Source organism: Eretmochelys imbricata, chromosome 2, assembly GCF_965152235.1.
Source record: "Eretmochelys imbricata isolate rEreImb1 chromosome 2, rEreImb1.hap1, whole genome shotgun sequence".
In the NCBI taxonomy this organism is placed as follows: domain Eukaryota; kingdom Metazoa; phylum Chordata; order Testudines; family Cheloniidae; genus Eretmochelys; species Eretmochelys imbricata.
In genome coordinates, this window is record NC_135573.1 from 65,928,484 (window position 1) to 65,952,988 (window position 24,505).

The following is a 24,505-nucleotide window of genomic DNA, read 5'->3' on the forward strand; positions in this document are numbered from 1 at the left end:
TCACATAATACCTGAATTTACTAACATACAATAGCTATAATCTACAAGGGATCTTCTCTATGCCCCTTTCCTTTTAGTCTCTCTGCCTGGGTAACTCATTTGTAAAATGGGTATAACAACTCTTCCTTCCTTTCATCCTTTGTGTGTCTTGTCTATTTACATTGTAAGGTTTTCGGGGCAGGGGTATCTCTTAGTGTTTGTACTGCCCCTAACACAATGGGGCCCGGATCCTAGTTAGGGCATCTAGGCACGATCATGATACAAATAACAAGAACAGCAGCAGCCTTGCCAGTTTTTACTGCTGTTTTTCAGCTCCTTTTGGGCAGCAGTGAAATCAATAAGCACCAGCTCAGTTTATTCTGCTCCTGTTTGTGAAAGCTAAGAGCAGTGGCAGAGGCAGGCGCAGAGGCTATTCACTGAGGAGGAAGCCAAAAATGAGGGCTGAAATGAGTAACAGAATCACTCCCACCCTCTTGCAGCAGAGGAATCACAAAATGAGGAGAGAGGCAGAGGTGTGAAGTAGCAAAGAAAGCCCCCACCCCCGTAGCAGCCAATAGGCTCTGAGATGGGGGTGTGGGGCGACACAGGGAGAAAGCTTCTTCTCTCTTCCAACAGCCAGTGTGGATTGCGGGAGAGGGATAGAGTGTTAAATGCAACAGACACTTACTAGCTGAGGGTAAATGTGGAAGACTGAATCCCTTGAGCAGGGTCCAGGAACAGCACTCAGGTAAGAATACCAACACCCTCCCCTGTCCCAGCAGGGGACTCCGGGAAGCTTGGTTTCTCACCTGTATCGATTGCCCCAAGCAGTAATGTTCCTGCCTCTTGTATTCACCTTGGTTTAATCCTCTCGCTATTACCATCGAGCATCTGGAACAATTTCCAGGCTTTTCTGGGATGGGTATGTTGCCAACACTTCCCACAAATGTCCTGCGAGTGGTGTTGAACTGCATCTGAGGCACGAGTACAACTCCCAGGTTAGCTTTTTAATCCATTCTCCAACATCCTGAAAGGGACCCAACCTGATCCCGTCTCCCCACAGTTTGCAAACCTTGCTGCGTACATTCCCTTTGTCTTCTTTTTCCATTACTGGCCTCATACTTTGTTTCCTTCAACCCATGGTTGGCCCTAGGCATTTTATTGCCCAGGGTGGAAAATGTTTTTGGCCTTCCCTCCCCAGAAAACCCCAACAACCTCAATTTGGCACCTCCCCACTCCCATCCCCTGGATATCAATTTGGCAGCCCCAGCAGTTGGCACCCCAGGTGACCGTCCTGATCATTTGCTCCAGAAACCAGCCCTGCTGCTACTGTGTATTTATTTGCAGCTTCTTCCAATTTCTTATATCCCGTGAACCTTCTTTCTTTTCCTCCAAATTCCTCTGTAAAGTTAACTTCTTTGATGAAGCCTTCTTGCATTGGTGTCTTAGGTTGGTGTCTTAGGTTGGTGCCCTCATCAACAATGTCTCATCAGTTACTGTTGCTCTGTATTGTTTTTTTGCTAGTTTGATTACAATGCGTTTGAGACCCAGTTTTTTCTACACAAAAAACTGGTGTACATTTAAGGCCCTGTATAAATAATGAATAATAATATGACTCTGACTCTCACTACTTCATAATTAGCATGTAAAATAGCGTTAGGACTCTGGACATAAGTAGAAGGTTCCAAATGGCTCTCCTTGATGTCATTCTTCTATCAGTAATGCCCAGTTAATGCACAGGTGTAATTGGGTTCCCAACTTGTATACAAATTGCATTTCATAACAGCAGTCAGATACTTTGAATATTATGCCATATGTGTCTGAAAAGAAGCTACCTTCTGTACTGTACAATGGAAATTCCAGCTGACCATCTCATTGTGATAACTGGGAAGGAAGTTATATGTATGTTTTATTTTATAATCATTTAAATAAAAATCTTGATGCGCTTCCCTAATATATTAGTTACTGTTCTAGGTGACGTAGTGTTTCATAGTAGCATGCTATGGTGTTCTTAGTTTGCTCTTACCCAAACGTCTCATGCAGTACCACTTTAATATGAAAAGAAATGTGAGGAGTAGCTGTTATTTTACATCAGATATTGTATTAGTATTCACTTTTAACAAATTAAAATTAATGGTTTTGAAATCTTCCCTTAATAGTACCAATGGATTTCAGAGCCAAGTATAAATCCTAGATGAAATGTTACATAATAAATATGTCTCACATATAGATTGCCTAAAAGCTGACTCAGTTAACTGCCTTCCTTTGCTTTTCATGTTATATCTGGACAAAAATATCCAGATTCTGAATGGTGTTTTTGGGTCTTCACAGTATGCACATTTGCAATAAAATCACAGCAGTTACGTCATAAGTGAAAGAAGGCAGAGAAGTTTAGGAAAAGTTCTTGTAGATTTAGTGTGATATGTAAAACAAGGCCATTTTGGTCAAGCGGGAATAAAGATCTTGTATTCTGAAGGGTCTTTGGGTCACATTTTAGCTGATCTGTTGACTCACTGTGTGACCTTGGACAAGTCACTTGACTCCTTGTGCCTAGTCAATCCAGCTGTACAGCTAGATAAAAGTAGGACACTTTCTGAGTTAAGCTGTGCTGGTGAAGGATGTGTGTGTTTATACATGTATGCATACTTTCATGCATATGAGATATCCATGAGCTATAAAATAGTACATAACACATGGTGAAGTTATGTAATGTTAAAGTTAATGTTGATTTCCATGGAGTTACGACTCTGTCCTGCAACTTACTGAGCACCCTCAATTCCTATGAAAGTGAGAGGGTAATGAAGTCCCTCAGTATTGTAGGGTAGGATCCTGCAGGATCAAACTTTTCATCAGTAAAATGGGCCCATCTGGTAAAACTGTATTTGGTAGTGGCATTTTCTGGGCACGTGCTCAAGCCATTAATCTGTCAGCTGTTGGGTACTCCTTTGTATTTCTGATTAGTTGTAAGTATGGGCACATACTCAGTCTGCTTCTATACTGTTAGACTGTGCTGTAGCATGTGCGTCAGATGTGTTCTATAACAGATGTGCTGCAAAAGAACTCATCTTGTGAGACTCTGGATATATTGAGCTGTATACTACACATATGTCCAGCACACAGAGTGGGCCAAATATATTTTTAAAAAATCATAAATATTTTTGCCAATAAAAACTCCAGCTATTGTTTTCTATTATTTGTATTTGTGAATATTCAAAAATTCCTGCATGTTTGTGGAGAATGATGATAAGTCCCGAAACATTTAGAAATTTTATGAAGTTTCAGGAATATTCATCTGAAAATTCAACCCAGCATGTTACGCACTATTTTAAAAATTTTCTATTTTTCATTTGTTGTTCTCTAGCATTAAAGGTTTCATCCACCCAATCCAGCAGAAACACCTCCATATCACTCTGATCAATTGCACACTGTGAATGACTAGTGATTAGTTGAAGGGAACAGTTTGCAAACAAACCGTAGGCTGAAAAGTTTTTGTTCTAACTATTCTTTGAATACTTACGAACAACTCAGTTAGCGCACAATTACAGTAAAGCTTTGGATGTTATATTTCCTGGAGCATTTTTGTACTGGAGTCTTTGCTTTCTATGAGACCACAGATATGTTGTTCAGGATACCTCTCTATGACCTTGTGGATGTATTGTGTATTACAGGTAGGATTTTCAAAAATGGTCAGTGTTGGCCCACTCTGCTCTCACAGAAGTTAATGAGTAGATCCTACTGACTTCAGTAGGAATAGGGTAAGATCAAGGCTGAACATTTTTTAAAAAATCCCGCCTCATGTAACTTGCCACTCTTTTTTGCCACATTATCAAAATAATGGCCCACTTCCAAAATATGTCACTCTGAGTATGCACAGATGGGGTCAGGTGAAAGTTATTTTAAACAGACCTAATAACAGCTGGAAATTCTCAGTTGATGATTGAGGGATGAGCATTCCTGCAGCTCTTCATCTCTATTCCAAAGTCTTGGAAAGTTTCTCCTAACTCTAGATTGCATACTACAACTATAATTACCTACACTGTAAACTTGTCACAGACATTTGAAAGAGTATGAAGAGAGTTCTGTGGGCACAGTGTCCAGATTACATGGTACAAAACAAGTAGTCTCATGCTTTTTTGTGGTGATACCTGACCAGCCTTATATTCTAGCTGTTTCATTCCATGTAGTCCTTCCCTTCCTAATCAGCTTCTCTCAGTCTTGTTTTTGTTACATCTAATTCTATTTTTAAAAGAAGAAAAATCAGTTTGCCCACAAATTCCATTCATTTTATTTGTTATAGTTTACTGAAGGGTAATTTCACAGTTATGTTTGTTCGTATTCATTTTATTTACACATCAAGCACACTGTCCACTTATGCCACCCAGTTTTGTAAGTTCTGTATTTCAGATGTTCAAATGCCTGAAATTTGTCTAAGAATCTTCTTAATTTCTGATTTGGAGACATTTCAATAAGGTGGATTTTAATTTGTTTCGAAACTCCAAACTTGTTCTTGATCAAAATGTAAAGTTAGAATCCATTAAGATTCATTTTAGTACATTTTCCATTACCATCTTCCTCTTGTCAGCAACTGTGCAATTCACTTAGTACTTCATTGCAACCAACAGCAGAATGTATACATGGTGCACAAAATGAGCCATTTTGTTTTAAAACAGATTGCAGATGAAAGGAAACCATTCATTGCTTGCTTGCTTGCTGTAATTACTAGAGCACTAATTACTCCAAATCACTGACATCCAGGGTCAATAAGGATGACAACAGGAACATCAAAGACAAGATGCACACATGCAATTACAAGTCTTCCAAACCGGGCTATAATATTATTTTATGGTTACTGTTTTCCAGTTGATGCTGAAAAACATTCAAGATTGCTGAATGTTTACTATTATTTTATTCGCAGTTTGACGGGGACAACATGTATATGAGTATGACAGAGCCGAGCCAGGACTATGTGCCAGCAAGCCAGGTGGGTTAATTAATCTTCTCTGCCTTGTTTCAAATTGTAATTAAACAAATCCAAAGAGTTGCATTGCAAATGAGTGGCACTATCAGTAACTGCTGCAATCAGGAATAATCATAATTTATAAACAAAGCATTTAAGCCTTCTTTCCAGTTAATGAGATAGAGCTGATAAAACACCAGAGTTGGCATTTGTTGAAAGATACTACCTTGTTTCCTCTCCAGAATGCAAGCAGCTGTTTTGCCAGCATGATCTTTCCTAAACAGTTGTTTTACCTTCAGGAAATAAAGTCTTTACAGGTGCAGGTTATTTGTTTATCTGACTGCAGACAAGTTAATCATTATAAGCTACGCTATCACAAATAGCTTTAATTATCACTCTTAGCCCAGTTGTAGATGAAGAATTGCATTTTTAACAGAAATCGTATGGCTGAGGAATGTTGCCAAGGTTGCACCATTAGTGTTAGCATAACGAGTCTCTCAAAATCTAGTGCTGAGGTTTATCTTGCAGTCAAAAGAGTATAATATGATCTACGTTGTTCCAAAATATTTTTGAGTCCTTTTTATGGAGAATTTGCAAGGAACAATTTGTAAATTATCAGAACCCATTAAAATGTGGCATATGTCCACATGTTGAAATTTTTTTCATCTAAATTACTTTCATTTTAATTTATTTTAAACTTGTAAAACTGAAGGATTGCCGTAGCTTTTTAAAAACAAAAGCAAAACAACCTGTGCATGAGTGAATGCAGCCATATGCTGAGGGAGAATTTGAATTCTGATTCTGTTGTTACATTCCATATATTTCAGTCATTTTCAGTTCTGTGTCAGTGAATCATAGTGACAGCAGCACAGGCCCGTTATTTAAGCTGGGGTCATAGGAATGCTATAAAGAATCAGGATAGTGGTTCATGTAGCCCAGTACCCATCTCAAATAGTGGACAGTCTGATACTCCTCTGCATGACGAAAACTATGGGCTTACATGGAGGTATCTTGTTAAGTGGGAAATTAGTTTGTTTGCATCCTGTCTGTACATGAGTTATCAGATAGATGGGTATAATCCCAAGGTTGAATGAACAGTCTTGGAAACTGCCATGATACTGAGAGCTAAATATCTTTATAAAGTAGTGTTTTTAGATAGTCATGCTTATCTACTCAAATTTAATTTATAGGTTTATTCTCTTTCATTCTTTAACTATCTTTTATGTGAGCTGAGCTATATTGTCAGTCAAAAAGCCAGTCTTTAAAATGTGAATGTTCCCACCACATTACCTCCCTGTCTGCTGTTGAAGTTACTGTAAGAATGCTTTTGGAAGACTGAACTTTAAATTTAAGATTCTTGTATGATTGAACTCATTCAGCAAAGAACCCTCCAAGATCCAGAGGTAGTTTTGAATAGAATTGTTTGATTAAAAAATGAAAAATTATATTACTAATTTTTTTCTAACCATTAATCCAAAAACTGTACTGACAAGTTTAGTATTACTATTAGATTAAAGCAACCTAGTAGCATCTCATTTATGCCTTAAGGGTTTTGAAGTGCAAGGGCTAATTGAATTTGTTTGAAACAGTAGAAATACAAACTCTGTGAATGATTGCTGTTATAAAGCAGCTGCTACCTTTCAGAGCATCGTCTGTCTTATATAGTTTTGAATAAAGGATTGCAAATTCACATTATACATTAGAATGATTTTCTTCTGTTGATATTTATATACTTTGTGTGTGAATAGTTTGGATAATTTAAACTGAAGTGTTTAAAAATAACAGTACTAGTTTTAATCTTTTATGAAGCTTCAGAATGTGTTTACTAGGTGCTTTGTTTCTGTTCCAGTCATCTGATCTTCCACAAAAAAATCTTACCAAACGAACATGACATTTCTATAATTTAATTATGAAACTATGAATGGTAACTAGATAATTATCTTTTCATATTTTAACTTTGCTCTCTAATATTTCCTGAAACCCAATACCTCAAAGAATTCAGATGATAGTATGTATTGCAGAGTGAAATAAAGTTTAGACATCAAAATTGTGATGAATGATCTTGGAAAGCTGAACTTTGCACTCTAAATTCCTTTTGTTTACTGGAATGTGTTCATATTCAGGGAAACATCACCTTGTGTTATTGTAAGGGTTTTTAATCAATTTATCCCCTTTAGGCTAACATAATAAAAATCCAGCCATCAAACAGGAAAAATACAGTTTTGTTTCTTTTTCTACGTAACATCAAACATCTGCATAGCCTGGTAATCCAAGACAACTTGCCTCACAGCATCACTCAACAATTATCATTTCTGTTCAATTTTCAAATCAGTACATGCTTTGGGACTTATAGACTAAGTTGCTAAGTAGTAACATATGGCTCACTACTGTTCCTGTGATGTTGCTGCAAGCAAACAACATAATTCTATACTTGAAATGATTTTTACAGAAAGCCAGTGTTGGAACTGAGCCAGAAGTGTAAGTATACAGTGAAAATTAATGATATTCTTTTAGACTGTCCCAAAACGGCTGTTTGGCACTGCTATCTCTGGATATATTTTATATATGTATGTAAGTATTGTATTTTTGGTTATGATATACTCAGTGTAGGATTGCACATTGCAAGCAGCTTCTAAATGAGTTATACCGTCCATACTAGCAAACATATAATAAAGTTACATGACATTTTCATTGCTAATTGCACTTCAGTCTGAGAATATTTACCATTTTAAAACAAAGCTATGCCAACTGCCCTGCACAGCAAATTCTTACTAGCATATTGTGTTCTATGCATGTAATTGGAATCATGGAGACAAATTGTTCGTCATATAAGCCCTCCTCATATAATTTGTGAGTCAAATACAACACAATATAAAATTACATAATTTCTTTCCAGACACAATACATAATATTATATAAAACTCCATTGCACAGAGCCCTCTGAGCCTTTGTAGTTTGCCTGGGCTCCGTGGACATGAATGGTAAAGGGGGCAGCTGTATAGACTACACACAGCTGCCAAATCCCGGCTTCTCTCCCAAGTAGTATAGTTTGTGACTTGTGGCTGCATTAACCTCCACAGCCCCAATGGGAAGAAAAGAGAGGACCAAATCCAGTGAGGAATTATTGGCTGCATTGGGAAATCATTCCTGTTCCCCATCCCAGCAGTTCCATAACTCTTATTGGCAGAGTGTGAGTGGATCCCTCTCCTATATACTGGGTCTGATTTTCTGTTCATCTTTTTCATGGTAAAATTGTTATTTTTACTTTATTATTTAGAGAGGGCCTATCAATGGAGCTGCAAAAGGTCTCCTCCTAAGTTACACCATTTTAGTTGCTTCTCTCCTGATGCTAATTCTTAAGAAAAATACTTATGATTTATACACAGAATAATTGTTTAAACAGTATGATCAAATCTCATAATTGGATCAATAATCTCACAATGTTTTGTGTTTATTCTTAAAGTCCCAGCTACTGGAATCAGGTGATTACATCAAAATCAGCTTTCTTAAAAAAAAAAAGTTTCTAGCCCTCAGGGTTGGAAAAAAACAAAACAAAACAAAAATGACCCTAAAGGCTTGAAGGCAGAAGGCAAATAAAAGGTGTTACGTTTAAAATTTAATGACGTTTTTATCCAACCTCAAGATTTTGGGGGGGCCCAATTCATGATTTTTGAAGGCTTGGGACTGGCAATACTGTTTATATTATTGTAATTAAGGTGTATTTACATAATTTCCTCAGGGAAGGGACTTTGGCCTGGTCCGTGAAGGTACCTATGAACCTAGCCCCCAGATTTAGATGCCTAAGTCCCACTTTTAGGTGCCACTGTGATCCGCAAAACCCCTGCTCAGCGGCCACTGAACCCTGTAGGCGCCTAAACTCCATCAGCAGTGTTTGGCCCAGTGCAGAGACAGTCTAATCTTTGCTAAAACCAATAGTGATAGGTACTTTAGATGTACAATAGATAGACTGATCCTGTTTGTGTGTTAATAAAAACTTCCCATGCCCCTTCCTGCTATATTATTATTATGTGTATTCTTGATATTACAGTAACACCTTGGAGTCCTAGTCATGGATCAGGGCCCCATTGTGCTGGGCACTGTACAAACAGAACACTGACCTGCCTCAGAGAGCTCACAATCTAAGTATTAGACAAGAGACAACAGATGGCTACACACGGACTGGGGGAGTGCAAGGAAATAATGGACAACATTGGTCATCATAATAAAAAGTTATTTTGGTTCACCAGTGGCCTAACACACAGCTGTAGACTTACCCATTACTTCTTATTTCCTTCTGTTCTCCCTAACTTCCCCTAGGGGGAGCTAGTAAGTCACTTGTTGCAAGGTAGTTTAGAGTAAGGGAAGTTGGGTTGGATAATAGGGTTAGGTAGTTGTGGGCAGGAAGACTGGTGAAATTATATGTTTGCCACTCCTATCCTGTGGAGGGCTAGGTTTTCAGGGCACCATTTTAGGTCCCCACATGAGGTATGGTTGTTCATCACAAGATCCTCAGAACATTAAGATAATCCTGTTAATGCTATACCTGATGGTGCATCAACAACTGTGTTTAAAAGAACAGAAAAAGTGTAGTTTTGATTTTAGGGGCTAGACAGTATTATTTTAGAGATTTTTTTAGTGATTTTAAAAAAAATTAGCTCACACATTTAAAAAGCTGGAAACCAGAATAGCTCTGAAAAGAACACTTGTATGTGCTTGGGGACAAAATCTACCTTTGGATCCCTGTGTAGAGCCCCCATTGAAGGATGTAGGAGATGTATGCACTATATGTGCATTCAAGGATAGAATTTTGCCCTTAGAATTTTTTCCATATTTGAATACCTCAGGTTTCTTAAAATAACTAAAGTGACTAGAATAAATTATGGACTATTGGTCTTCAAATTAAGGGCTTTTTCAAATACCACAGAAAGGGCATAATTCAGCCAAAATATTTCTTTCCCCCTGTTCTACTGAAATGATTTGAATCAAATTATATGTAGAAATAAACGGGTTCAGAGTTCTGTGCCAGAAGACAATGTAAATGATCCTGTTTTGTTTAAAAAAGCACATATTATATTTATATATGTTATTACTTATTATTTCTTTTGATTAGTGCCCTCAGCATACCTTGTTCTGTACAAACACCAAAGAAGGCAAAGGCCTGGATCCATAAAGGTTCTTAGGTGTTCCAATGTTGAGTGTCATGATGCCTAACTTTTAGGCACCTAAAAATCACTGGAACAACACTGTGATACGCAAAGCCTGGGTTAAGTGCCTAGGCTGCCTACACAATGCATGGAGAGAGATGGGCATCTTTTAGGGCACGTCTACACTAACCTCCGGAGCGATCGATCCAGCTGGGGTCGATTTATCGCCTCTAGTACTCCACTGGAGCGAGAACCGTAGGGGGAGTCGATGGGGGAGCATCAGCAGTCGACCTACCACAATGAAGACACCGGGATAAGTAGCTCTAAGTACTTGACTTCAGCTACGCTATTTTCGTAGCTGAAGTTGCATAACTTAGACCTACTTAGCTCGCCTCCCCCCCTCCCAGTGTAGACCAGACCTTAGAATCGGATCCACAAAGCCAGCACGCTAGGCAGCTTCCCACCTAAGCTAGCCAATGGGAGTTTTTGAGGAGGGGGTGTGTCCTAAGTCCCACCCATCTGATGGAGACAGGACCCTAAATCCAGATTGCTGGGTGGACTATGGCATATTCTTATGAGGATCTCCCTCAATCTCTCCTATTGAAGGTGTTCCAAGTAATTAAATAATTACATATTAATTGGGCCAGAGAAAGAGAGTGAGAATCCCTCTATAGTTCAGGGCACTCACCTGATCTCTGTTCAGATCCCTTCTCATAAAGCAGAGGGTGGATTTGAACAGGTGGTCTCCCATATACCATACAACTGGGCTAAAGGTTACAAGATTCCTACTTCTTCTTCCACCTCTCCCTCTGCCCCAACTGTTTTCTGTGGAGTTACGTGGCATCTGAGCATGCCTATTGGATTGCCCTGCATACCCAGATGTAGGAACTTAAGGCAATTTTAGTGCAAAAATGTCGGCAGTGAGTTTAGGTGCCTGCAGGGTTCAGTGGCTGCTGAGCAGGGGTTTTGCGGATCACAGTGGCACCTAAAAGTGGGACTTAGGCATCTAAATCTGGGGGCTAGGTTCATAGGTACCTTCACGGATCAGGCCAAAGTCCCTTCCCTGAGGAAATTATGTAAATACACCTTAATTACAATAGTATAAACAGTATTGCCAGTCCCAAACCTTCAAAAATCATGAATTGGGCCCCCCCCAAAATCTTGAGGTTGGATAAAAACGTCATTAAATTTTAAACATAACACCTTTTATTTGCCTTCTGCCTTCAAGCCTTTAGGGTCATTTTTGTTTTGTTTTGTTTTTTTCCAACCCTGAGGGCTAGAAACTTTTTTTTTTTTAAGAAAGCTGATTTTGATGTAATCACCTGATTCCAGTAGCTGGGACTTTAAGAATAAACACAAAATATTGTGAGATTATTGATACAATTATGAGATTTGATCACACTGTATAAACAATTATTCTGTGTATAAATCATAAGTATTTTTCTTAAGAATTAGCATCAGGAGAGAAACAACTAAAATGGTGTAACTTAGGAGGAGACCTTTTGCAGCTCCATTGATAGGCCCTCTCTAAATAACAAAGTAAAAATAACAAAAGCCATTATTTTACCATGAAAAAGATAAACAGAAAATCAATTATCAAATGATGTATTTTCAATCTGAGTGCTGGGTATATTTCTTCCCATATCATAACAGTAATTTTACTGCTTTTTTTCTATACACAACACTAGAACAATTTTCTGTTTAATGGACAACCAGTGTGAGATATTCATTAAATTGTCCTGTACTTCTTCATGTACAACGTTTTTAATATGTGAAAACAGATTACAGACATCATATATTTTAGTTATGTAGTTTCCTTTCCAGGATATTCTCTCTCCAGGACAGTAGCATACATGAATTATGAGAAATAACCATGGTAAATGTTAAAGGCAATATCTTTCAGCAGAGCTTCATATAAAATGAACTTTTTTGGTCAATAAAATGTCTGAGGATTACATGAATTTGAACTACAAATTAGACCAATTACTATTAGACTGTCCCTTTTGGCAAAGGCTACAGCAGTAAAGTCAGTTTGACCTATTGACCTCTGACCTAATAAAACGATAAGATGGCATGCTTTGATTAATCTAGTTAGTCTTACAAAGTCTGGCATCTCAACAAGCCCAAACTAGTTACTCAAACCAGTCTTCAATGTAACATTCAAATGATTACTCTGTGGAGTCCCAGAGGTATTCATTACAGACAAAATTGCTCTTGTTGCCTTGCATACAAGCTGAGTTTTCAATGGGAAATGAAAGGCTGCCTGGAAAAATAGGCCACCTAATTAAGTTAAACTACTCTAGCATTTGGCTTGACATCTTCATTACTCAAAATTAAAAAGATGCTTCACTTGAGCACACAAGTTACTATTGTTTATGTTGTTTTCGTCTTAAATTGGCTTGTTTCATAGAAGTCTGTTTTTCAGAATTATATCTTGTAATAGCTCACATATTTCTTGCAGTTTATAAAAATGTCTTAATAGCAACTATAGCTACTGATAGCTGGTACAATATAAGTACAATTGGGCTTATTGCAAGTTTAATTCTCAGAATTCTCACTGCTTACATTACACACTACTTTATTAACAGAAGGCCTGCTACTGCAAGCCTTACTCATATGAATAATCCTTGCTCACGTGTGCCCTGATCCTTCGTTGGAACCGGTTACCACAGAATCTTGGGCCCATATGGAGTCCCATTAACTACTGTTCAGGATCAGGTCCTTGAAGTCAATGGGACTACTAGTATGAATAAGAAATATTCATATCAGTTTTAAGTCCCTTGGGTGTTTCTCTGTGTTTGGATGAGGGCGGGGTGGGAGGAGAAATCCAAAAAGAGTTATGAAGAGCAGCTATGTTTCAGTTCTGCCTATTTCCAGCCTTCTTCATTAACCCTTCTTTCCATGCATACACCACAGAATGTCAGACATTGTATATAGAGTTTTCTACACAGTTGGGGGAGAGGGAGGATACTAGATTGGCTCAGCCTCCTTCCAAAAATATTGGGAGACTTTCCACCGTCCTTCAGCCTTTTTAATAGAAAGGGAGGGGGGCTCTATCCTTCTGCATTCTGTGGCCTATACACAGCATTATCACAACTTTAAGTGATTGAGGTCTAAGGGAATTCAATGAGGATATGGAAATGTAAACTGAGTTTTTGCCCAGTAAGTGGAAGTACTTACATGTAAATCTATAGTAGTGCTATTTTAAGAGCATTTTGAAAATGTAAACACCTGAAAAGCACACCATCTTGATTGCCAGTTTAGAGTCAATGATGCTAATGAGGCTTCTGACAGGTTAAATGTGGTGTATCATATACATTTTCAAGCAGTAAGATTTGTGCAAACAGGATTTTAAAAAAAGTTAGTTAAAATCTTTGGGTGCTGAATGTGTTCAATTTTATTCTGTGGTGCTTTGTTTCAAGCCTAATTTGGGTACATTTTCCTCAGAGGATCTTTAAAAACATTTACAAACTCTTTTAAAACTGGAATTTTACTCAGTTTCTTTAAAAAATATTAAATCTACAAAGAAAAAAGAAATGCAGTAAATGCAAGTGACCAATGTAGAGAAATATATCTTCTAATATAAGAGCCAGATTACAGCACAGGGATTACAGGCACATGCCTCTGGACCCAGCTTCTTGAATCCCACACTGACTTCAGAATCCAGTTTTCATTTAAAAAACTCCCAGACCTAGCTCTTAAATAAAATCTTGGAAATGCGGCCTTAGTGTATCTGATGTAGCATTGTTTGCCTGAGTCTGTAGGCAGCCCGAAACAATAGCTTGGAGAGTTGTGAACTGTCATATCCCTCTTCTGTTGTTAACAACCCAATAATCCATTGCTCTGAAGTTCCACCACCACCGAAACAGACACTTTGTGTATTTGGAGGGTGCTCACTCAGATACCTCGTTTTTGCCCTGCTGGGATACTGACAGTAGGGGCTCCCACAGGCAGAGGGGTGGGTGGGAAATGAGTCCCTTCCTCTTCAGGACAGACCCCAGCCTACCCAAAGAGGAGCAGTGGTCGGCCCTCTTCACAGCCAAGCAGACAGCTCATGAGTGAATGGCTTGTGCCACCACTGCCACACCAAGGTTGTGGGGAAGAACTATGTTGGAGGTGGGCCTGGGAAGGTCATGGTGTCAGGGCCGAGGGAGTCCCCATTTGTGCCTATGGCCCTGGGTTGCCTTAAACTCTTCCTGTCTTGACCTGTTTGATAATTGTAACAAAAACCTGTACTTTTCTAATGGACTGATATAAACTTTCTGAATAGGAAGTTACCTCTTTGTAGGGAAGGGTGAAGCCTTGGAGCTTTTAGTAGGTTACGGTATCTCTACAGCTCAAGTCTTGTAATCTTTTATAGTTTTCTATAGCTATAGTTTTTTATAGCTCATTGTCACCTATTAATGCATTTAAATGTAAAATGTTGTTCATAAATAAAGCACATTTGTTTTCAAACAAACTTGTATAGCATGATATTTAAAATTGAATTAAACAATGAAAAGAGACTCTCAGGAGTGGAATGTTTCATTTGAAAAAGCAGTGTTCCTTTTCATAATTCTGTTGACTTTGAAATTGTGCTTATTTTAAATCAATTGTATCATTGTCAGCATATTCTCCTTCTTATTGAAAATGGAATTCATCTCATGCTGGAAAATTAATGTTTTGCTTGAGGCGTTGCCCTTTACCTAATGTAAATTAGGGAAATTGATTAACACAATGGGTAAAAAAAAAATTGTACCTTCCCCAGTAATATGTTTTTGATAGCTGTTGCTTGATAAATTAGTATATTGTGTGTTTTAAATGAATATGATTTACTGCTTATGTCTAACATATGAAGAAACATAAAAAAAATGTTTGCAGGATCATTGACTTGAACATATCAATGGCACTGTTGGACAATTCTTGCTGAGTGTTAAGATGATTTATGTAAGAGACCGAAGGTTTCCACAGTAATGCATTATAGTCTCAAGCTATCAACTTTTGTTCATGCAGAGACAAAAAAAGCTGAAACACACTTACTTCTGAAGGTCCTCCATTAAGAAATTAGAGATAAGTTGATCCTGTTTATATTCATGGAAATATCACTGTCAAAGGCATCATCCTAACTTTCAGATGTGTATAAAGTAAATTATTGTTTTTCCTCCTCTACTGAGCATGCTGTTTTACATTACTTTCAATTCATAACTATTTGAGTTATGTAACAATGTGTTCAGTAATAAAAGAGGAGACATCCTGAAGCATCTATCTTTTAAAACCTGGCATTTTTTCCCAGTTCAGATGGAGAAGCCTTACTGTAAATGAGAAATTAAGGCACACTCCATATTATTAGAAATATCATTCATTTTTATTTAAATTGTGTATGCATGTGAGAAGACCATATTTTTAAGGATTTATAGATAATACCATATTTTGTTGAGTGCATGCATGAGTGATGCAGCCATCCAGCACATCCGTTAAACTTACCTGGTCATCGATATCTTCTGCATTCTTATATAGTAATGGTTCTTCTCTTTCCACAGAGGGCTTGTGTTGGATGTTTGGATGTTTGCTGCCTCCTGTGGTCACTCTGTTTAAAATGTCTTTTGCTTTCATTTGTCTTTCTCCATTTGCTTTTTAACCATTGATGCAGAACATTCAATACAATCATAAATATGGTTTGCTTTCTGATTTGCAGTCATCATCACCATTGGTAATGTAGGTGTTTTTTTGTTCTTATACCCTCTCCCTTAATTATTATAGTCAGGTCGTACAGCCATTTCACATATCACTCCTGTTACAATCAGAGGACACAAGTGTGTGTGAGAGAATGGAAATAAAATGTATTGGCCTGGTTTTGCCACATACTGAAAGGATTCCTATCGATGACAAGAATCACTACGCTTGAATTTGACTAATAATCCACACAAAAAATAGTTTGGTGTTTGTCCATTTGACCTGCAAAAACATAATTTTTGCCTCCTTTCCAGAATTTAGCACAATTAAAATCCATAAAATTGGTGCAGGATTTGACAAGGCTAATTGGCACAAAAGAGAAATTTAAATGAGAAAGAAGCCAGGTTGGCTTGGTGTTCAGATCTGAATGCTGATTTAAGCAAAAGCTTGGGTTTAGGTTGGCAGCTGAATCAGGGTTAAGGTTTGGGTTCAATTGTGCCAAAATCTTGCAAGCTATTCTCATGAAATTGCAGGCCAAGATGGTATCAGTATCATGAGATCAGCTAAAATGTCACAAAATAACTTCTTGTGGGGTTTCACAAACATTAAACTAGAACCATAGAATGCAGACTCCATCTGATTTGAGATCTATTCTGGGACCAAAACAGTATGTGTAGGTTCAACACCACACACCTAAAATTCAAGGTGTTTCTGTTCTAAGGTTCCCATTATTGACCAAATCAACTTTAAATACTCCCAAACCTGTTTATAATAAATTCAGATGTGATGAAAATCCCCTTTATGATGAAATAGAAGCAAAGCCTTGATCTGTTCATTGCATTCCAATGGCGTTTAATGGTGTTCATAAAGAAGTCTCTCCCTGGATGTAATAAAGATTTAGGAACTCTCCCCAGTGCTCAACAGCTGATAAACAACTTCGCCATCCCATGGCCATAGGGAGAAAAGCAGACCCAGTGCTGAAGTCCCCTTGCAGTTTTGTGGTGAGGAGATGAAAAGACACACTGCTGCTGTTTCTTGTTGGAAAGTTAAGAGGAAGGCAATTTGTTGGTGCTGCTTTGCCTAGCAGAGTGAAGGAGACTTATCACCTGGTTACCTGGATATAGTAGAATTGTGCCAATACTACAGTGACCCTGGAAAGAAAATGACCAAGAGGTTTACAGTTAAGTTGCATGCAAAATGTAATACTAATAATCCCTTATAAATAGGTTTGGTATACGTCAATTATTATTTTTCATAATTTTGACCAATAATATCAGTGTAAATTTTAAAAGCATTTTAAATTTTTTTATCTATTTAAATTTTCACAGTTGAGGGAAACTATGAGGGATCAGTCAGTAATTGCAACAGATGATGTTGAAATTCAAAAAGTTCAAGTTTTATTACTGTTCAAACATAAATTGTCAACATCATATGTCAATATGTTCAAAGTAAATATCCTTAAATCAAACTAAGTTCTCAAGCAGCATTTTTCTTACTTTGCATATCTGTACATTTTTATTATAAATTAAAATATTTTTCATTGGTTTGTGTGTGTATAGTGAAATTGTCATTTACTGATAAGCTATTCTTTCCAAGCCTACTTATAAAACAAGGTGAGAGTAGATATGAGCTATACCTGCAAACTGCAGGCAACAAGTGTCCACAAAATGCTCACAGATGAGACAAACTGTAGTGGTGACAAGTTATTCTTGGACTACCTGCATGGATTAATACCTCCCCTTCCTCCCGCAAACCCTTCCCTCCCCCCAACAGGACAATGCCCACATTGGGTATGAAATATTAGTTTAGCAAAATAATCGTCATAACTAAATTGCTAAACAACTATCTCATAGTATTTTATAGAACTAGGTTCTTCCTCACTTTTATGAATTAGGCAAACCTATTTTTCTAAAAAAAAAATGCAAAAAACAGTTGAAGTCATCTCTTAGCAGATATTAATACTATACAACTGACAAAACTTTTCATATACAGCCATAGTATTATTGCAATATATTTAATATGGCTTAGTAATTAATTTCCACATAAATTATATAGTATTCTGACATTTTATTATTTTCTTTACTACTATACTACTGCTATCTTAAGAAGTTTATACAGTATAATTTGACAAAAATGTGTTAGATTATGTGTTATCAAATACACCATAACTGGTTTGCAACTAATAACCATAGCATGATACATTTTTATTATTATTGCTTTTAATGTAATGAAGAGGATATAAATGGTAACCTCATATTTATAATTCTTAATCTACATGTATATATGACTGTGTGTGCACTACAACTAGGATTGTGGGATTTTTATGAGACTAGTGTGTCATTTATATTATAGTAAATGAAGTTACAATGTCATAATTATATATTAATAACCATTTAGTCTTAGCCCTGGTCTACACTACAAACTTATGTCGGTATAACTACGTCGCTCATGGGTGCGGATTTTCCATACCCCTGACTGACACAGTTACACGGACTTAACTCCCAGTGAAGACAGCGCTATGTTGATGAGAGGGCTTCTCCTCCTGCCTCTTGGGGAGGTGGAGTATCTATGCCAACAGGAGAAGCCCTCCCGTAAGCATAGGTAGCTTCTTCACTACGCGCTACAATGGCCCAACTGCAGCACTGTAAGCGTAGACAAGCCCTTAGTTAAATTGTATTGCAGTTGTTGTCTAGTTGTTGATACTACTAGTTAGGCATACATTTGAAACACAGCAAATCAATATCTGTCTAAAGTGAAAGCTCTGTTGTTAAACATATGGACAAATCAAATAGCAAATTTGCTGAATAGCCTGAATATTAATGGAAATTTGGCCAGTATTTGGCTTATGAATATTTGCCTGTACTGGCTGCTGCTGAGAGCTGACTTCAGCAGGAACCCTGAGTGAAGAGGCACTCCTTCTCCTCCTCCTGATCAAGCAGTAAAAGAAGGAGAGGAGAGCCACACCTTCATACTCGTCCTCCTCTCTCACCAGCAAGGTAGAAGGAGAGATGCACCTTTGGCTGTTTCTCCTCCTCTTGAAAAAACTGGGAGGGGAGAGCTCCCATTCAGTACTCCCTCTCCCCTGCTACCACCTCTCCAAGAGCCACTCTTCTCCCTTGGGGAGACAGTGGGAGGAGGAAGAGAAACCCCAGCAGTAACTCCTCCCTACATCCAGCAAAGAGGTGAGGGGAAAAGATTTCCTGAGGAGCTGAATTACTGCTGGGGCTGTGGGAAAGAAACTGCAGTTCCGACCCAGCCTCCTCCCAAACACAGCCCATGAATCCTTCCCAACAGGCCCAAGCAACCTAACTGTCAAAAAGACTCATGATATATGCATGTTAGCCAAATCTCAATGATGGGCTATTTGTGCAGTGTGATGAAAACTTGTCCAGAGTAGCTATAAAACCTTATTGATGTTACCACTTTCCTTCCTTCCCCACTCACTCTCTGTTCTTGTATTTTTTTTTTGTGTGTGTTTATGTGAAATTAGACTGTAAGCTCTTTGTGGCAGGGACAATTTATTTCAGCTGTTCTGTAGGATAATAATTTACTAGTGGCTAGTATACAGTAATGCACAATAACCTTATTATTTATTATTCAGCATATGCATTTCTATATTATTTGAATAAACCTAATTTGTTTTCTTTGTTAATGGCATGTTTCCACTCCATTCATTAAGGTTCTATTTTTGATGCCCACATTTCCTGCCTTGGTGGAGTCTCAACATCATAGTATGGAAATACAGGGAGAAATAAGACTTAGAAACTCAATATGCCAATATTCATCTGTCTACTAGGGAACAAAATCCCTGTGGAGAACCACACCACAAGCTATGTGATCTAAATGGGCAGGTGAGCAGGTTGGGCTAATTTTCTAGGTTGAGAATTCCATAGAGTGAGGTTACTCCACCTGACAGGGATAATACAAGTTTCTCATATTATACATGATAGTATTGCTGCCAACTCCTCCACTTTCCCTTACCTGTTTTCAATTCCTTGGGATTTCTACTTTTGCATATATGAGTTTAACCCTGATGCTTCACCCTACACTAAAATATCCTCATGCAGGGACAGATCCTTAGTTGGTGAAAATGGTCATAGCTCCTTGGACTTTGGTGAAAAAACACCCCTTTTGCCATGGCAAGATGCACTGTTCTGTAGAAGCTTACTTTGCTCAGGTTTTCAGCAATACCTGAACAGCTCAATAGCAACATGTAAAATCTTTGGTGGCAAATCCAGTTTAAAGGTTTTATTTCCATGCTGCAACAGTTCAGAATAACCCCAGGTGGGTTATTGTGATAAGAACATAAGAACGGCCATACTGGGTCAGACAATTGGTCCATCTAGCCAAGAATCCTGTCTTCTTACAGTGGCAAATACCAGGTACTTCAGAGGGAATGAACAGAACAGGTAATCATCAAGTGATCATCATCCTCTGTCATCCATCCATTCACAGCTTCTGGCAGAGGCTAGGGACACTTCAGAGCATGGTTTTACATAGCCACCCATCCTGGCTAATATCCATTGATGGACCTATCCTCTGTGAACTTATCCAGTTCTTTTATGTACCCTGTTATAGTTTTGGCCATCACAACATCCTGTGGCAAAGAGTTCCACAGGTTGACTGTGCATTGTGTGAAGAAATACTTCCTTTTGTTTGTTTTAAACTTTCTGCCTATTAATTCGATTTGGTGACCCACTAATACGGCAATTTTAAAATCAAGTTTTGACGTTTTTCTAAAAGATACGCCCCAGGAATTATTTTGGGGAAGTTCTGTGTGATCAGACTAGATGATCACAGTGAGCCCTTCTGGCCTTGGAATTTATGAACCTATAAATAACAAAATTCCACGATGTCTACCTTTTTGAATATTGCTTCTTCTCTTGGCCTTCTATTCAATGGCTTTACACATCATGCTTGTCTCCATCTGCGATATACTAAACTAAGGAATAAATATGCTCCTAATAGCTGCTACACTCGCTCAATTGTGCCCACTCCTGCATCGGTGCAGAAGGAGAGCAGGGGAAGAGGACAAAAGGAGCAGTCTGTTATCTCCTAATGGCTTTTTGCAGGAGCTAAACATAGTTGGAGTCCTTGAGCACACGGAGTTCACAAAGTTAGCACAGATGCCCTAACTTTCACAAAGAGGACAGGAAGGTGTGGGGCTGGTTCCCACAGGCTCTGGAATGGCCCCATGTCTGTGGGTGGGAGAGGTGCAGACACTGCATCCTTGGAAAAGGGATAGGGGAACAGAAGCCACTCTCCCAGGAGTTCTGGAATGCATTCTTGAGCAGTGCACGTCTGTACCAACCTGCACACCAAGTTGTGGCTGAACAACTACATTTGGACATCAAGTAACTCTCAATTCAAATCACATGTTTAATATTGTGCTCAGGTCATTCCTTCTCACTCCCTCACAAGTGAATAAATCAGCACATTGGGAGCTGACATGACTGTATGCACAGAATCATAGGACTGGAAGGGACATTGAGAGGTCTTCTAGTCCTGTCCCTTGCACTCAAGGCAGGACTAAGTATTATCTAGACCATCTCTGACAGGTGTTTGTCTAACCTGCTCTTAAAAATGATGGCGATTCCACAAGCTCCCTAGGCAATTTATTCCAGTGCTTAATTACCCTGATGGGAAGTTTTTCCTAGTGTTCAGCCTAAACTGCTCTTGCTGCAATTTAAGCCCATTGCTTCTTGTCCTATCCTCAGAGGTTAAAGAGAATAATTTTTCCCCTCCTCCTTCTAACAACCTTTTATGTACTTGAAAACTGTTATCATGTCCCCTCTCACTCTTCTCTTCTCCAGACTAAACAAACCCAATGTTTTCAATCTTCCCTCATAGGTCATATTTTCTAGACCTTTAATCATTTTTGTTGCTCTTCTCTGGACTTTCTCCAAATTGTCCACATCTTTCCAGAAATGTGGCACCCAGAACTGGACACAATACTCCAGTTGAGGCCTAATCAGCATGGAGTAGAGCAAAAGAATTACTTCTCATGTCTTGCTTACAACACTGCTGGTAATACATCCCAGAATGATGTTTGCTTTTTTTTTGCAACAGTGTTATATTTCGCTTTTGATTCACTATGATCCCTAGGTCCCTTTCTGCAGTACTCCTTCCTAGGCAATCATTTGCCATTTTTTTATGTGTGCAACTGATTGTTTCTTCCTAAGTGGAGTACTTTGCATTTGTCCTTATTGAATTTCATCCTATTTTCTTCAGACTATTTCTCCAGTTTGTCCAGATCATTTTGAATTTTAATCCTTTCCTCCAAAGCACTTGCAACCCCTCCCATCTTGGTATTGTCCACAAACTTTATAAGTGTACTCTCTATGCCATTATCTAAATCATTGATGAAGATAATGAACAGAATCGGATGAAGAACTGATCCATACGGGACTCCACTCGATATACCCTTCCAGCTTGACTGTGAACCACTAATAACTACTCTATGGGAACAGGCTTCCAAGCAATCTTGCACCCATCTTAAGGTAGTTTCATCTAGTTTGTATTTCCCTGGTTTGTTTGAGGCCATGCAAGACAGTATCAAAAGCCTTACTAAAGTCAGGGTATACTACATCTACCACTTCCCCCAATCCACAAGATTGTTACCCTGTCAGAGAAAGCTATCATGTTCGCTTGACATGATTTGTTCTTGACAAATCCATGTTGACTGTTATTTATCACCTTATTATCTTCTAGGTGTTTGCCAACTTATTGTTTAATTATTTGATCCTTTATCTTTCTGGGTATTGAAGTGAAGATGACTGGTCTGTAATTCTCTGGGTTGTCCTTATTCCCCTTTTTATAGACTGTCACTTCACTATATTTGCCCTTTTCCAGTCGTCTGGAATCTCACCCACCTTTCATGACTTTTCAAAGATTATCACTAAGGGATCAGATATCTCCTCAGTCAGTTCCTTGAGTATTCATCAGGCCTGGTGACTTAAGATATCTAACTTGTCTATGTAATTTTTAACTTGTTCTTTCCCTTTTTTAACCTCTGATCCTACCTCATTTTCACGGGCATTCATTGTTAGATGTCCAATTGCTAATAAACTTTTTAGTGAAAAATGAAACAAAAACGTCATTTAGCATTTCTGTCATTTCCACATTTTCTGTTATTGTGTCCCCCCACACACACACACATTGAGTAATGGCCCTACCCTGTCCTTGGTCTTCCTCTTGCTTCTAATGTATTTGTAGAATGTTTTCTTGTTACCTTTATATCTCTAATCTCATTTTTGGCCTTTTTAATTTTGTCCCGACAAACTTGTGTTATTTGTTTATATTCATCCTTTGTAATTTGACATAGTTTCCACTTTTTGTAGGACTCTTCTTTGAGTTCCAGATCACTGAAGATCTCCTGGTTAAGCCAGGGTGGTCTCTTGCCATACTTCCTGTCAGGGTTCCTTCCCCACTCTGAACTCTAGGGTACAGATGTGGGGACCCACATAAAAGACCCCCTAAGCTTATTTTTACCAGCTTAGGTTAAAAACTTCCCCAAGGTACAAACTGCCTTGTCCTTGAACAGTATGCTGCCACCACCGAGTGTTTTAAACAAAGAACAGGAAAAGAGACCACTTGGAGACGTCTTCCCCCAAAATATCCCCCCAAGCCCTGCACCCCCTTTTCTGGAGAAGGCTTGATAATAATCCTCACCAATTTGTACAGGTGAACACAGACCCAAACCCTTGGATCTTAAGAACAATGAAAAAGCAATCAGGTTCTTAAAAGAAGAATTTTAATTAAAGAAAAGGTAAAAGAATCACCTCTGTAAAATCAGGATGGAAAATATTTTACAGGATATTCAGATTCAAAACACAGAGGATCCCCCTCTGGGAAAAACCTTAAAGTTACAGAAAACAGGAATAAACCTCCCTCTTAACACAGGGAAAATTCACATAAAACAAAAGATAAACTAATCCACCTTGCTTGGCTTACCTATACTGTTTCAATATTGGAGACTTGGATTAGGATGGGTTGGAGAAGATGGATTTCTGTCTGGCCTCTCTCAGTCCCAAGAGAGAACAAACACGTAAACAAAGATCACAAACAAAAGCCTTCCCCCTCCCCCAAGATTTCAAAGTATCCTGTTCCCTTATTGGTCCTTTGGGTCAGGTGCCAGCCAGGTTAGCTGAGCTTCTTAACCCTTTATAGGTGAAAGGATGTTGCCTCTGGCCAGGAGGGATTTTATAGCGCTGTATACAGAAAGGTAGTTACCCTTCCCTTTATATTTATGACACTTCCTTTCTTTGCTACACAGTGGGATAGTTTTCTCTTGTGCCCTTAATAATGTCTCTTAGAAAAACTCCTAACTCTCTTGAACTGTTTTTCCCCTTAGAGCTGCTTTCTATGGGATCTTACCTACCAACTCCCTGAGTTTGCTAAAGTCTGCCTTCTTCCTTATCTTTATTGTGCTGTTTTCCTTTCTACCATTCCTTAGAATCATGAACTCTATCATTTCATGATTACTTTCGCCCAAGATATTAACTGCTTTCACCTCACACCTCTCCTTTCTTATGCAGTCCGACTTTAGTCATATCCAACCATAATACTCACTTTCCCCTTCAAAATATATCAGCATGTCCACACTGCCCTTCCTTATTCTCAAATGAGCCTACTTGCTGCAGGAAGATCACAAACAAATAAAATCAATTATCTACCTTGGTATATTCCTCTAGCGTTACTTGTAGCTTTACCTTGCATCAGATTAAACCACATGACTTTAAACAGCAACAACAGTCAGTAAAAGACTAAACAA

General features: G+C 38.4%; 1 protein-coding gene across 2 annotated transcripts in view; it reads left to right on the forward strand.

The window, feature by feature from the left end:
* The window catches only part of TOX (thymocyte selection associated high mobility group box), a 272,534-nt gene that overhangs the window by 130,104 nt on the left and 117,925 nt on the right, over positions 1-24,505 (forward strand). For both annotated transcript variants that reach the window (XM_077810228.1, XM_077810230.1), the window contains one exon: positions 4,895-4,960. In XM_077810228.1, coding sequence (XP_077666354.1) covers positions 4,895-4,960 — 66 coding nt within the window. The remainder of the gene's footprint in view (positions 1-4,894; positions 4,961-24,505) is intronic.